General features: G+C 46.3%; 1 protein-coding gene across 1 annotated transcript in view; it reads right to left on the bottom strand.

Annotated features, from left to right (window-relative positions):
• Positions 1 to 10,019, bottom strand: part of RCOR1 (REST corepressor 1) — an 81,485-nt gene extending 71,466 nt beyond the window's left edge. The window contains exons 1-2 of the mRNA XM_069018303.1: positions 9,807 to 10,019; positions 9,651 to 9,710 (exon numbers count right to left, since the gene is read on the bottom strand). Coding sequence (XP_068874404.1) covers positions 9,651 to 9,710; positions 9,807 to 9,993 — 247 coding nt within the window. The 5' untranslated portion in view covers positions 9,994 to 10,019. The remainder of the gene's footprint in view (positions 1 to 9,650; positions 9,711 to 9,806) is intronic.
• Positions 10,020 to 15,291: the final 5,272 nt, after the last annotated feature.

The following is a 15,291-nucleotide window of genomic DNA, read 5'->3' as shown; positions in this document are numbered from 1 at the left end:
AGCCCTCAAAAAGCATACAGGGGCCATCATTCCCTTAAAGTTTGGGTCTCCAGTTCCCTTTGGGCCCCTATAATGTGCCATACATCCTTTGTCAGACATCAACAACAAAAATAACATGAGGGAACAGACTGCTCTTGTTTCTTGAGCATAAAATGCCAAAACACAAGCTTGGGACAAAACAACTTATCAACAAGTTAAAAGGTCTACACCAGTTCATGAAGCACAGAGAGCACCTACGCTAACAGGGTGCAAAAGCAGTGCAATTTTTGAAGGTGTTTACCTTGCCTTAGTCATAATTCTAAGTTTTTACAGCCAGAGTTTAGAAGCAATCTTGTGATATTTTAAGCCCATGACCTTTGTTTAGAGTGTATGTCACTTGTAGCAGTACCTATTTTAATGCAAGCTAAAACTTTTCGACTGAGTGGCACAACAGTTTTGCATTGGGAGGCACATGGCTTTACCTCACAGCACTTGATTTTTTAGAAAAGGTTGTGTCAAAACCTACCTTCTGCATCTGCTGCCCCCCCAGCCACCACCTACTCATGATTCAGATGTACAAGAGGGGTTTCCCCAAGGCTGGCTGGTGTCAGGGGACTCTTCTGGGCTAGTTTATTCTGCCAGCCTAAAGAAAGACCCAGAGTTAGGGGTGAGGCCAAATGTCTTCCCCCACAGAAGCAGCAGAATATCTGGAGTGGGTTTTTTTGTTGTTGTTAAGACTACTTAATCCACACACATTGAGCTGGGTCTGCCTAGCAACAAGTTAGTTTTAAACTTGTATCATCCTACTTGTGTTCCCATGGCTACTGTCATGAACAGTATGGTAGCAGCTGCACAAATCAGCACAAGGGTCCCAGGAGGGACATCTTTAAGATTCCCAGACAGAAAACAGTACCAAGAAAGTACAAATGCTACACCTGGTATGCCTGCCTGCCTTCACAGTCCTTTACTCCTCCCAGAAGCACCTATACCAGCTCCCTCCTAAGGATGGAGAGACAACAGCCAAAGGAATAGATGTGCACACTGGTATCACTGATCATTTTACATTCTTTAGAACAAAAAAGCCTGGGTTACAGATGTGACACTTTTAGCTTCTCACACAGCTGTCAGCAACCTAAACGCAGAACTATGCACAACTCCAGCCAACAGCACCTGCTACATGGGGCAGCGGGCTCTCAACACGGGGTGGGGAGGAGGTGAAAAATTCCCCATCACCATCTACACAGGGCCAAAACTCAGACCAGTGTTACTGATGAGAACAGGGCATGAGTTTGGACACCCAAAGAAGGTGGGAAGTCAGAGGAAAGAGAAAAAATCTCCCTGCATTTCAATACAAGCTGCACGTAAAGCATTGCAACAAAAGCACTGCTGTTATGTAGACCAGATTTTCCCAGTCCTGTCAATTCAGTTCTTCCAGAGAGAAGGTGATTTCCTACTCAAGAGAGGTTTTTCTTAGTCTTTATCTATCCCCAAGCCCCCTGGTAGAACTAGAATCTCTCTGTACCCTCTCCAGGGACCAGCAGGCATTGTACCCCTGCATGCAAGCCTTGTTTACACATATTCCTTAGGGATTTTTGAACCCAGAAGCCACAACTATGATTACACATTTGTTATGCTGTGCTTTCACACTAGGGTTACAAAGTCTAGAAGGACACCGATTCAAGGTCGTATACACTAATAATTATTTTCAATACCAAACATCCAAATCAAAGTCTCTCTTTGAACTAAAGCCCAACCTGGTAAAACATCCAGTTGTCTAAAAGTACATGCACATGCTATCATGACAGGTTATCCCAGATACCTACAGAGAGCAGAACTGAAAAACTGCAATAGACAGCCACATGGTTAGACTCCTCTAATTAGACAACTGCACTGCAAAAACAAGCTCTCAGGTTAATATTTGTGAAATCCATCCAGGTGAAAAGCATAAAGTTAGGGGAGGGAGCAAGAAAGATTAAATAACTTTAAGGACAAAAAAATCACAACCTTCAACTCCTGCCCGTAAAAGAGCCAGGGAATATTTTTCCAGGGACACACCTAGTTACACACACAGAGTACCTATGAGACCCTACTGATGTCCCCTAGACATACCTGCACGATAGAAGGAGACGGCTGAAGGGGGAAAAATAGACTAGAATTGCCTCATGAGAGTAGATTTTTGCAATTTTATCATACTACTGCAGCCTCCTCCCCCTGGAGAGGCAACATTTACCAGTACTTCCTTTATGAAATTCAAAGAGCAAGCTGCTGCATAAAGCTGAATTTTTCAAGATACTTGGAAAGGTAGGTTAAACTCACTTGTTTCATCTCAAAACCTTACATGAAAAGTACAGCAAATTTATTGAGTTGGACATACAATACTTAAAGCCAGTCTCATCACAACCAGCTGCATTTCAAAACAATGTAAGGAGCACAAAGGCAGCCCAGTTCTCCAGTATGTTACAGAAACTTTCACTGCCTTCACTAAGGCTGAACACATCCTCTTGCACTTTCAGAAAGCACAAAGTCATCAAAACTTTCATATGGAACAATAAATTAAAAGCTTCTAAATTTTAAAGAAAGAGACACCTAATCTAGCACTCCTTAAAAAGTGCTTTTTAAGATCAGGTTTAGCTTACAAATCAACTTTGTATTTTCAAGAACTGAATTTTAAACTGCTGTTTCAAGTTTAAACACCTGATGTGGGATTGCTCATCTTGTTACGCTGCCAAGTCGAAGCCTCAAAAGACAAGGTCACCCAGTACATAAAGAGGTACAGACTTCCTAGGAAAGAGGCATGCTCTAACTACGCCAAAGTTTTCTTTTTTATTTGCTCTCTTTACTCAGCTACTAGTCACCATGTCTCAATCTTACCTTACACTTGGTAAGGGTAAGGCAAGCCTTGGCCACAGCCAGAAATTGCCCTGTGTGAGGGAAGCGGGGACTAGCACTAACGACGCTTTCCTGAGGAGGCAGTTACTTCAGATTTACCTGCCTGGCACATAAGAAGGAATTGTATATTAAAGTTACAACACAGCTAAATACATACGTATCCAGCAGAGCACTGTCATCCATACTACTCTGAAGGTATGTGACAGGGCTAGAGCCCACTATAAGCCGCATTATACAAGGCGCCTTGATCACAGAGGCAAAGATTTCCGAGCTAATTATAATGACTAATCACAGGGAGCTCTAAGCCTTCACTTGGCCAAGTCACAGACCTAACCAGGACTGAAAACAAGAGTTTTAAGAGCACCTCATTAAGCAGCAGGAACCAGCTATGAAGAACAAAGCAGTCACTCTACCTAGTATTAATTCCAGTCCAGCCATTAATACATTTGTCAGTACATGAGACAGCTATTACCTCCACATACAAACACTGCATGTGCCAGGCAGGGAAGGAAGCCACAGGCTTTGGCTACACAGAGATTTGTTTGTTTACAACAGCATTAAGGTTTGAGAAGGATGTTCTCGGTGCTATTTGAATAATGAGAAAGCTCCAAAACTGTGCCTTGAAACATGTTTGAGTGGGAGCTGTGCTCACCACTAGAGCACCTCTGCACCCCTTCACAGGACAAGTGAACAGGCTGGGTGAAAGCTGACTGCTGAGCAATGTAGGCTTAACAATGGTCTCCCTTCAGGCAAGCAGCCCACAGGTGAAAAAGATATGACACCAAATCAACAGCTGTACTGCTGCTGAGGTGTCAGAGGTATGGATAATAAAGTTTCCAACTTGACCACTACTCATCTTTTTCTCCAGGGTGAATTTTAAAAACAGAGGATAAGCTGAAGTGTCAGCATCTTCAAGTCAGCTTCACTCTGTAGTAGCAGGATTTCAGCCTTTCCTGCCCTGGTGACTGGACCAGCAGTACATACCAATGACAGAAAAAGATGAGACAGACTCACCCACACACCAGCAGAGTTGCCAGCCCAGTAAGGAGATGGTAGGAGTTACCTTCCCGCTTCCACAGGGCTACTGGACACCAGTCTGACCCTTCAACTGTACCTAAATTCCTACAGAGTTAAAACAAAAACCCAAGGGTTTGGCAACAGTTTCTGGTGGAGCGCCTGTCCAGGACCTTCTCATCTGCTCTGCACTACAGCACATTCACAGAGCCTGTGACCTCTGAGAAGGAGGGCAAGACAAATATAGCCCATGAGGAAGTATGGCACTGAGCTGACTACAACTGGGAGGAAAAGCTCCTCTTCTCCCACCAGAGTTTAAGGGAAAACCTGCAGTACCTAAATTTTCCACCACCTAATTCTGAAAACACACCCTTGTTGGGGATGATGTACATCTCCTCAAACAACAGTGGAAGACCCAAGGTGTGTGTGGTTTACCAAGACACCAGGCAGCCTCTGTCAGTCCAAACACCCTGGGCATTAGTACATTATGGTTTGGTATTGCTGATTAGATCAAACACCCTCTTAATTCATCCTTCTTTTCCAAAGGGACTGTTGCACTAAGGGAGTTCCAGCCTGTTGAGTTTAAGGCACAGCCATTTGAAGATATGAGACAGCTTTCCAAGATACTGGTATTTCCAGTTTCAGGAGTTGGGTTTTGAATTTTCCACTTGCTTAGATGGAGATCCCAAAGTGTCACCTAAAAAGCACTTTTTTATTTTTTTTCTCATCCCTTTTCTTATGAGTCCATTCATCAAAACACCATTTTCTCTACACCCACTGGGTACTCAGACTACTTGCAAACTATTAGGACTGTGAGGCACAGGACTAGCTGCCAAGAAAGAACCAGAACAAGAAGGCTGGGAGCTGGACTTGTCAAATGTAAGTCATAAAGGGGCTTATAACAACCTCTTGTTAAAGGGTTACAGTTCTGATTGTGTAAGTCAATAGGTGCCTCTGCCCAGAACCCCATGAAGTAGCTGATGATACAACCTAATAAAACATGGCCTTTACAACCACCAGAGAAATATAACAGTTCTAGGGGAACCAGACACCCATGGGCTGCCCCAATATTATACTTTCAACCTTTGAACCTAAATAGGCAGAGGGTAGGCACGTTTTAACAGCCAGAGTTGGATGGATGTATTAGCTCCCTCCCCTAGCACATGGCCACGCCACCACTTCCATACAGTGATCAGGCACTCCAGAGAGTCTCTGCTGTCTCTTATCTTGGGGCTTTTTTTAAAACTTTTCTTAGACACAACTACACTGGCAGGGTTTCTCACTATAGTGAAAAGGGTTGCTGGTTTCTTTTTTTCCCCCCTTCATTTTCTGGCAATGCTGAAATAACACAGTCTTCATCACAAACGAAGGCCTGGGAATACCAACAGTTTGTGCAGGAGCACACAGTGCAGCTAACAGTGTGAAGCAGAGAACAAGCTCCTCAAGGATTAGTGGCATTCTGGCAGTGAGCACCTACCAAAAGGCTTTTCTGAACCAAGGGGTGAAAGCACTACAGGTGGATTTCCTTCCACCATTTTTACTTACTTTAACTGTTACAGTATGAAACCAAAAAACTGGGAAGACAGCAACATTGCAAGTAAGGGATTGAAGTCTACCAGCTGACATACATCCCAAATTTGCAGTTCCACAAGACGCTGTTGAGTCAAACCTGCTTTTCCTCATCTGTTTCTACTGGAAAGAGCCCCAGAAGCTGCTTTCCAAAGATGACCAACACAACCAATGTCCAAAGACGCAAGATGTGGCTTGTATTTTTACTGCCATTGCAACAAATAAGGAAATCTAAAGTTGTAATGCTACCAAGGAGAAAAAAAAAGTTCATCTGCCTTCAATATAAGTAAAAATTTTGGAATAACTGTTCTCTTCAGGGAGTTATTTAACACTCCTCAAAATTATGGAAGCTTTAATCTTTAGTGAAATTCACTGGCTGTGTTAAAGTGCTCACTAATGTTTTCTTCCTCCTATTTTCAGAGTTCCAATAGCATAAATTAATAAGCAACAAATAAAACGGTCAAGTACAGTATCAGTGCTTCCCCATATGAAAGATTTTTATTCAGCTTTAGGATAGACAATGTTTCCTTCCACTAAGTTTTCCTATTAACAAGGCATGTGGGTTTCATTTGTATGGATTAAAAGAACCATAATAGTTTGCCTCTCCAAAACCTTCCGTGTCTCAGTTTCAGAACTCACAAGAAATGCTGACCTACCAATATCAGCCTTTGTTTAACACACACAATTTTGGGCTGGCAAATAATTGATTCTGAGCTCTAATAAGAGAAGAAATAGCAGACACAATAGCAATTTTTCATATTACATCTGTGAACTCAAGGCCACACAGTGAAGCATAGCTGAAGTGCAAGTTTTACTGAGTCTAGTGAGCTCTGGCATGGGATTTTCAGCCCAAGAAGTTTTGCCTATTCTTCTCCCAAGTTGAACTGGCTTGTTTAATACACACACTGCCTCTGCAAAAGCCTTGTCATTACTGCACAGCTACTCATATTATGCAAATAATAATAAAGGTGTTAAGTACTGTAACAATAGTAACAGACCTGTAAGATTTTGAGATAATAAGAGAAGTGGGATCAATGTGGTGAGAATGTACTTTCCCAAAATATGGGGAGATTGGGATGGGTAAAAAGGATAGCAACATTAAATTTAGTGAAGAACCTACAAGCTCTGCCAGCTCATGGAATAGGCCTTGCCACCGTAAAGAGATTTACTAAAGGAGCTGTGAGTAAGAACCACCTCCTACATAGGATTCCAGCCATGAGCATTTTTGCAGTCAAAGAATCACATCAGGCCCTTCCTTGGCCACTGCCACAGCAAGTTTTAGCCGCAAGGAATATTACAAACTTACACCAAGGTATTTTAATTCAGAGTGTGAACTTGTCATTTTCTGGTTCCAAGGAAAAAGTAAAAACAAAGCTGCACAACCCTTAACCCTTTTCCCCATACTCTGGTAAAACAAGGGAGAGACAAGAACTTTCTACCCTTCTCCATGCTAACAAAAAGGTGATGAAGTCCCTTCACTTCCTAAACTTACACAACCACTGAGAACACTCTCTTCACTTACAGGCCATACCATGCAATAGTTTTTTGCTCTTCTCTGACTATTTAATTCATGATACTCAGATCAACATCCCACTACTGCCTTGCTCTACCTCTCTTTTCTACTGCAGCTGCACAGAAAAGGATTTCAGACCTTTCAAAATTTTCCTAATTTCACCACTCTTTGCAGCAGCTCACATGTGGCTGAGAAGTGAAACAAAATTAAATGCTTTCTCTGCCCCTCTGCATGGGGACAGAGGAACTCCCACGTAAAATGCTGATGTAAGAATAAGCAGTTACAGATACACCTCAGCCAAACCCAAGGTACAACTGAACATTAAGTTTAAAAAAAACAAATACACACAAGGCCTGGTCTGTGTTATTTTCCCCTCAGTCAGAGCAGCATGAGCACTCCACATTTTACCAGCCAGCTAACCTGAAGGAGAAAGCCTCCACAACTCAACAACAAACAACTTCCAGGCTTTAGGATCCTTTGGTCAACCAGTCACCAAAATTTTTAGTGAGAGATAGACACAGTATCTCTGCACTCTGATAACATTATTTCAATCTAACTTTTGATGTTACCAGTGAGACAGGAGAATTTAACAGTTTTAGTCAAAAGGTCTTAGTGCAGCATGTTAGGCTTATTTAGGATTTTGTTTCTTAAAGAGGGAAACAGAAGAGACATAACAAATGAACTTAATGTGGCTTTTAGCCTTTAGGACCAAGAAGAGATGACAAAACTCAGGGAACAACGTGGCATTGCAAAATGATTCCTGGGTAATTCCACAAGACAGGAAACAAACTTTTCCATACATAAGCAGACAAAAGTTCACCCCAAACTTCTTAACGAAAAGGTATACTTTCCAGAAACAGAAAAAAAAAACCCAGAGGCCAGTAAAGAAAGATCTGATGTCCATTCAGGTCATCAGAAGACTGATCATTTACTTTGGGTGAACCTACTATGAGCTTTCTGTATTACACTATGTACTCAAACACAATCACCTGCTGATCCCGTGTTAGGGTACAGATTACTCAGAAAAAAATTTGTTTCTTCACATCACACACTTCCCCCTCCCTTCCACTCCACACAGCACAGAAAGCAGTAACCTTTGTATAGGTCACTGTATGTCTATAAGTTTAAACCAGAACAATGTACATCTCAGTACACAACGGTGAGGAAGCGGCTCACAATATTTTTTTCCCCCTCCATCTATTATGTTAGATAAATGGATTGCTCAAAAGAGCATAATTCACCAGAGTGACCAAAAAGCCCAAGTATTGTTGTGATACGTGGCTGATAAGTCAGTGTGATGCACGTCGTGTGTTACAGAAATGCTGCGTTTGACCTACAGATTGAAAACCAGTGTCAACTGCTGCCTAGCTAACAGCTCCCCCTCCCTTCTCCTCCTCCTCCTCCTCCCCCCTGTCCGCCCCCTTTTTCCTCCTGGTCAAACAAGAAATGGACCTCCCTTGTATCTTATTTTGTCAAGAAAAAGAAGGGGGAAAGGAGTGGGGAAAAATTATTCTGTAAATGAATACAAGTAATAATGAACTTAAGAAAAAAAAATCCTCTTTGACCTCCCCCCCCCCGAGACCTTAACAGTTAGGAACAGACATATATATTTAATAACAAAAAAGGCATCAAACATTAGTGCACAGTCTGAGGATGACCCACGATAAATCTTCTTCCTGAGTCCACACAATAGCAACTCTCAGGATTATTCGATAAGGAGACACTGTGGCTTTCCACACCATTCTTTTTGTTTTAGTGTGAGAGGTGCAGAGGATTCAATTAAGTTTGGGCTGGGCAAAGGGACAACTCCAAACGCTAGGATCTCCAAACAGAAGGAGGGTTTTCACTAGCTACAACCTGCACTTACAAAGGAACAATACAAAAAAAAAAAGAAAAAAAAAAAAGCTTAGATTTCAAACTAAAGAGGTCAACAGCCTGTCTTTCTATACACGGAGATACATCAGTACAACAGTGCTTCCAGCACCTGCCTTTCAGCACAGCCCCAATTCCTTTGTTTGCTCAAAATTTGCTTCCATACCACTTTAAATTAGCTTACAAAGAACCGCAGCAGAATAGCTGGAACACGAAACAATTATTTTTTTCTTTTGGAGGACAGAGGCAACCAGCTTCTTAGGAAGAGAGAAAATTAAAATACAGACCTAAGTCACTTCTAAATACCTTCGAAAAAAAATTATAATTATAACTTGATGTCTTCTAGTTCCACCCCTATCACTGAGGCCACAGAAACACGAGTTTATGAGAGGGTAGAACAAACAAAAAAAGAAAGAAAAACAAACAAAAAAAATCCGAACAAAAGAAAAAAAAAAGAAGAAAAGAAAGAAAGAAAGAAGAAGAAAAAAAAAAACCCACCCAACTGCCATCTCCTGCCTCCTCCAGTCCTGCCAGCTTCCCTGTTCCTCCCTGCCTGCAAAGCGCCCTCTGGAAAGCATCGAGACTTCTTTTATCAACCGTGTGCGCTGGGGAAGGGGGGAGGAAAGGGGGGGGGGGGGGGGGTCCTTGTTCTTGCTCTGGGTGTTTGAGACTGGAATTAAGGAGAGATTATTTTTGGACCCGATGAGCGGAACCCGGGGGAGGCGGCGGGGGAGTACCCCCGCTCATCGGGAGGGGTCCAAAGCACTGGATGAGGGGGAGGAGTTGCCCCCCTTAAAATATAATAAAGACTTACCGGGGTCGAAATCAGGGACCACCGCCTGGTACTGCGGCCCGACCCTCATTCCGCCGCCAGCTGAGGGAGGCAGAGGGAGAAGCGTTACCCGCGTGGGCCCGAGCGGCCCCTAAGCCCCCCCCTAAAAAAAAAAACCACCCCGCACCCGCTCCTCACCGTGCTCCTCATCGCTGGACGACCCCGAGCTCCCCTCCTCCCAGGAGTTCACGCTGCTGTTGCCGTTGGGGGCGGCGGATAAACTTTTGCTGCCGCCGTTGTTGTTATTATTCGCCCCGGCGGCGTTCTGGTTCCTGCCCCGCCGTTTCCCCGAGACCTCCGGGCCCTTCTCGATCATGGCTGGCATTTAGGGGAGGAAGGGGAGGGGGGGGTGTGGAGAAGAAGGGGGGGGGGGGGGGAGATCAGAGTTTAAAAACTGCGGGGGGGGGGGCTGTGGGAGGCGCCAAGGGCGGGCGGGAGCCGGGGCGGGCGGGCCGGTGCGCGGCGGTGGCGGCGCTGCTACATCCCCCACCGCGATCGCCCCGAACTTTGAGGCTCATCCCAGCCCTGCGCTGGGACTCCGCTCAACCTGCGCTGCTGCCCGCGGCCAGCCCCGCCTCCCCCCGCTCCTGCCCCTTCCCATTGGCCAAACCTACATTTTGGGAGGCCATCCCGCCCGCCCATTGGCCGGCGCCGCCTGTCCATCGCGGCGGCCCGGCGCTTCCGTTCGCTGGGCGCGGTGGAGGCGGACCGCCGGCCGTGTGTGTGCGGGCTCCGCGATCTCTCCGCCCAGCGATACCTCTGCTCCGCGCTCCTCTGCTCCGAGCGGAGCGGGCGGGAGGCGGGGCCGCACCCCCCACCGGGGAGCCCCTCCCCGGCCGCTCCCCCGGCTCGGCCCCGGTTCCGCCGCCCCGCCGGGAACTCGGACCCGGGAGGAGCATGGCGAGGGACTACTTTGCCCCCCCCACCCACCCGCCTCCCCTCTGGCGGAAGGTTACGGCGTGGTTTGAATGGGATTCCATACAAAGCTCAGTTGCCCGAGGGAAGCCGAGCCGGGCAGGGTCTGGGGTCTGTGCTTGGCTCGTTCGGGACGGCTCCCGCCAGCAGCAGCGGCTAGAGTCCGACGAGGGGACGGGGTCCCGGCGGCCAGGAGTGGCCTGAGGAGAGATGGGGGCGGCCCGACCGAAGCGGTGCCGAGAGTGTGGGACAGTGCCGGGGTCGGAGAGACCCGGGGGAGCGCCAGCAGCCAGCCGGAGAGCGGGCACCGCACGGACGGGGCCCCGGTGCAGCCTCGTCAGCTGGGCGCTGCCAGCTGCCCCCGGGGCAGAGCCGCCCTCGAGGGTCTCGCACGGTGCCCGGGAGCCGCCCTCGCACCGGGCGGCGCCCCAGGTCCCCTCAAGAAACTCCCTGGTTGCCCCTGGGCCTGCCGGGGCTCTTGTACCGAGCCGGGATCCGGGCTCAGGGCCCGGCCGTGCAACAGATCCCGCGCCCCGCATTCCCGGCGGCGCGCCCGGCTCTCCACGCGGCCCCGGAGGCGGAGCCGGCACGGAGCCCTCCCGGCGGGGCGGCCGCGTCCCACGCTCCGTGCCTTCCCCGGCGTGACCCGGCAGCGAGCGGGGGAACAAAAGGGGCAGCGGCACCGCGTTCCCTTCCCTCGGCACACGAGGCTCCAGCCGGGAAAACCCGCGCGGCGAGGGGGAGCACTGCTGGGTGGGGAAAAGGGGGCATCCAGCCCCGCCGTAGCTAAAATGGGCAACCAAAGTCTATCCAGACCGCTCGCTGTTATTTGCTACTCGAACTGTACATCAGGCTGAGGCAGCACAATGCGCGGTCATGGAAAGCAGCTTGTGGGGTGTGTCTGCTATTTTCATTCAAATTAACTTCTGTAGCAAGTTTTTTTTTATTGGCCCGGGCAATTAAAAGTGCCATTTGACTAGCAGCGGTTATCTCGTATCAGCCAAACTGTCTCCAGCCACTCCCCGCCTCCCTCTGCCATTTTAATCCAAGAGAATTTGCACAGGGGGAGGGGGAAAGAGCTGCTGAGGGAGAGCCATCGTCTCCGACCCTGGCCTTACCCTTCCTTCTCTATGTTGTGCCTAAGATTATCAAAATTATTTCACGTCTAGGGAGTAGTTTGGAAACGGTCCTGAACATTCACACACTATTTTCGCCATTAAAATTATGGAAAGAAATATCTTTTTGAAGTGCGTGGTAGTCTGTTTCAGGGTACTGTGGTCTTTACAATATCTCCTTTCCCATCTTCACTTGGTATGTGTGTTGTGCCTACGTAGATATGCAGTCGGTTTCCTTCATTTACACATGCATGTACCTGTATTTATTCACTCAGTTATCTACCACTAAAAAAATAAGTTTATTTTCTGCTACATAAAAATAAGTACATACATAAAAATAACTTTTTCTGTCTCACAAAACTAACATTTATAATGGTGGCTCTTGATCCCACACTCGTTGAAAATATCAGTTCTAAATCAGGGGAGTAATTAGTGATGCTCTTAAACCCCAGTGCTGACAGCCACAAATATTTCCCAGTGCAAAGTGTATTAGTTCTGTAGCAGAGAATACATTTTCATGATAGACAGGAATGCAAACATGGCTGAGTGTTCATTATCCTTCTCTGTACTCGAAGATTTCTACTCCAGAAATGCAAGGGCAGGAAGGGAACACCTGATCTTTCATTTTAAAATGAGCTTTGAAGGTCCCAGTACTGAAGGAAGAAAAAAAAAAGGCTCACCCAAGACTTAGGCTGAAGCCTACCTGAACTTGAACTTGAACCTGAGACCACAGATGACATTTGGAAACGTGTGTACAGCTGAGACACACATACTTGTGCACGGTTTTGCAAATCTGGGCCTAATTTTGGTCTTCCTTCACTTCCTCTTCCTCCCTCCGTCCTCCTCTCCTTATGGCCATTACCCACTTAGGCCCCAGGATTAAAATCTTAAATCAATCATCTAAATTATTTATAACACAATTTCCCTCATTTGAACTGTTGAAACAACATTTACTGCCGGCACTTCACCACAGTTTGCCTTTCCCAAAGCCCTGGTCCCACAGCCCCTCCCAGAAGCTGGGTATAGCAGCTCCATCCTGTCAGAGTGGGCTGGGGAAGCAGCACATTCCCTGCATCCCCAATTCTTGGCAGTGCCATGAGGGATGCCACCCCTGCCGAAGCCATCCCCAGGTCAGCCGGGCACACTCTGCCCCTCCTGCCTGCTCACCAGGCTGCTCCTTGACCCCAGCAGAAGATAAGCAGGTGCCCAGGAACAGCAGCAGATCCGTGCCTTCTCCCTTGGCTGCCAAGGGCTGTGTGTGTGCCCTGTGCATGTGCGTGTGTCCCCAGAGCAGGAAGTCTCAGCGTTGTCACCGTCACAGTCTGTTTGCACCTGTCACAGCTGTTGTCCCAGGCCAACAACACCCTCTTCATCCACAGCAGGGCTGCTCTTCAATTTCCAGCCTTTCTGCAGAAATTCATGAGCCCTGAATACAACAGCTCTGATGCTGATGGAGCTTTTTATTTCTAACCATTGAGAAAATTTTTCCTGTTTGTTTTTGCTTTCTGAACACTGGTGTTGGGTTTCTTTATGCTTCAGCTAAAAGCCTGAATTTTTGAGAGTGTCCCAAAACAGCACAACAGATTTTGGTCTTGTTCTTGAAGGAAACTTTGAAAAATTGTTTTCTGGCCATAAACAAAACTCTTTACAGAGTGTAGGCGAGTGTGTACACAGAGACCATACACAAAATACAGAATGGTGTTTTATTTTTTAGCAGCAGCAGTGAATACACTTTATGCAGCCTCTAACTAATGCCAAAAGAGCAACAAATTCTACTCCTCTGGCTCACAGTGCTTGCTCTGGAGAAAACCTTTGTTAAAACTTCATTTTTTTTAAGTTCTGCAAAGTGGGAGAGATGGGGAGGAAACCCTTTGAGCACTACGAGAGCCTCTGGCAGGTACAGGGTCTTGTTTACCTGGATCAAAACTTCATTTAGACATGTCAGGCCATGATCCCACACTTGGCTGCACATACCTGTATGTCCTGCTGAGGCTCCTCAAGAGGAATTTCGTGTATGATCTGCAGCAGACGCTGTTATGTAAAGCAGGGATGGTATTTTCCTTACACCTGAGCTTGGCTGCAACTTCTGGACAATACTGTAATGCAGTGGTTAACTTGCTCACCTGTTTAGATATGGCAAAAAGAGGAGAAAAAAAAAGTCCCTTCCTTATGAAGACAGCGTCACCGTTGTGCATATACTGTGGCCTAACAGGTTGGACCAGGCAGGACTGTAATTTGAAAAAATTTCTTGAAATTTGTTTCTCTTTGTTAAGGGGAAAAACACCTCTCCTCGCCAATTTTTAAATGAAAACTTTTTGTACTGTCATTAACCCTGTCAGTGCCACAAGTAAAATACAGATGAAGTAGAAATGCAGTCAGGATGCCCAACAACTGAGCAGCTTTTATTCCCTGGATGAAAAGAAGAGTGTCTTCTGCCTCTTTCTTGGCCTCCTTCCTGCCCAGGTGAGTGTTTCAAGCCTTTTCCCGGGACAGCAATGCTCATCGTGCATCCTCAGGGCTGCTAGTTTTTGCAACGAAGGGTTACAAGAGCTAAAACCCTTCCCATTAGCTGGAGCCGTAGAAAGCAGCTCTCTCACCTCCTTCATACTGTATTTTCCTTGAAAACAGACACACTAAAAATGCTTACCCCAGTGAGAACGTGCGTGTGTTTACACAAGTGTGTATGTATGTATGTACGTATGTGCGTATGTATATACATATAGTTGGTTACCAGTAGTAAAAGGGACAATTAATCATGCTCTAGACTGATTGTTTTTAATACTGAAAGGCTATTAATCAGAAAAATGTTACCCTTTGAAGAAGATGTTTATACAGTCAACAGTATGGGTTGTTTTTTTCCCTGGTGCTAAGCTGCCTGCTAATGCAGAGTGGAAATCGGGTTTATAATCTCTTACTTTAGAACTTTGTGCTCCAAGTTCGACAACAATTTTGGCTGGAATTTGGAAGGAATGCACATCAGTTGATGCCTGGTTCTCTTAGGTTTCAAGGGGACTTGGGTGTTCAAACCCCAAATTTCTGGAAGCATTTACATGCCTAAAAGACATAAACAGGCATAATGTGCAAATTTCAAAAGCACCTCCTTTTGCTGAAAAAAAACCACCAAGGGGCATCTAATTTCATTTTAATGTAACTGAAAGTCTTTTAAAATCTGTCCCTAAATCTCTTGCAGGCTTTTGGAAATTTGTCATTAGAGCCTTTCAGCCTAAAAGTTGCTTTTAGAGAAGGAATAATATAGCAAATTTTAATCCAAACTTTTATTTCCCACTGGAGAGAATGGCTCATATCCTGTAGTGAGTGGGAGGCCAGTGGAAAAAATCAAGGCGGGGAACTGTGGTGGGAGTGAGAGGGTGCAGAGCTGGGGCTGGATCAGCAGTGGAAGGCAGGAAAAGGACTGCAGGGTGAGCATGGCAGGACCAGGGGAGCCACAGCAGCCGAGGAAACGCTGTCTTGGCCTGGAGCAGTGCTCCAGGCTGACTCAGAGGGGAGGCACTAAGAGATGGCCCTGGGAGGACGGAGGGGATGAGATTGAAATCGAGGCAGAGGCTCGCGATGCCAGGGAGAGCAGTGGGACG

This window comes from Aphelocoma coerulescens, chromosome 5 (assembly GCF_041296385.1).
Source record: "Aphelocoma coerulescens isolate FSJ_1873_10779 chromosome 5, UR_Acoe_1.0, whole genome shotgun sequence".
Taxonomy (NCBI): Eukaryota; Metazoa; Chordata; class Aves; order Passeriformes; family Corvidae; genus Aphelocoma; species Aphelocoma coerulescens.
The sequence above is the reverse complement of the archived record's forward strand: the minus strand, read 5'-3'. Positions and strand labels throughout refer to the sequence as shown.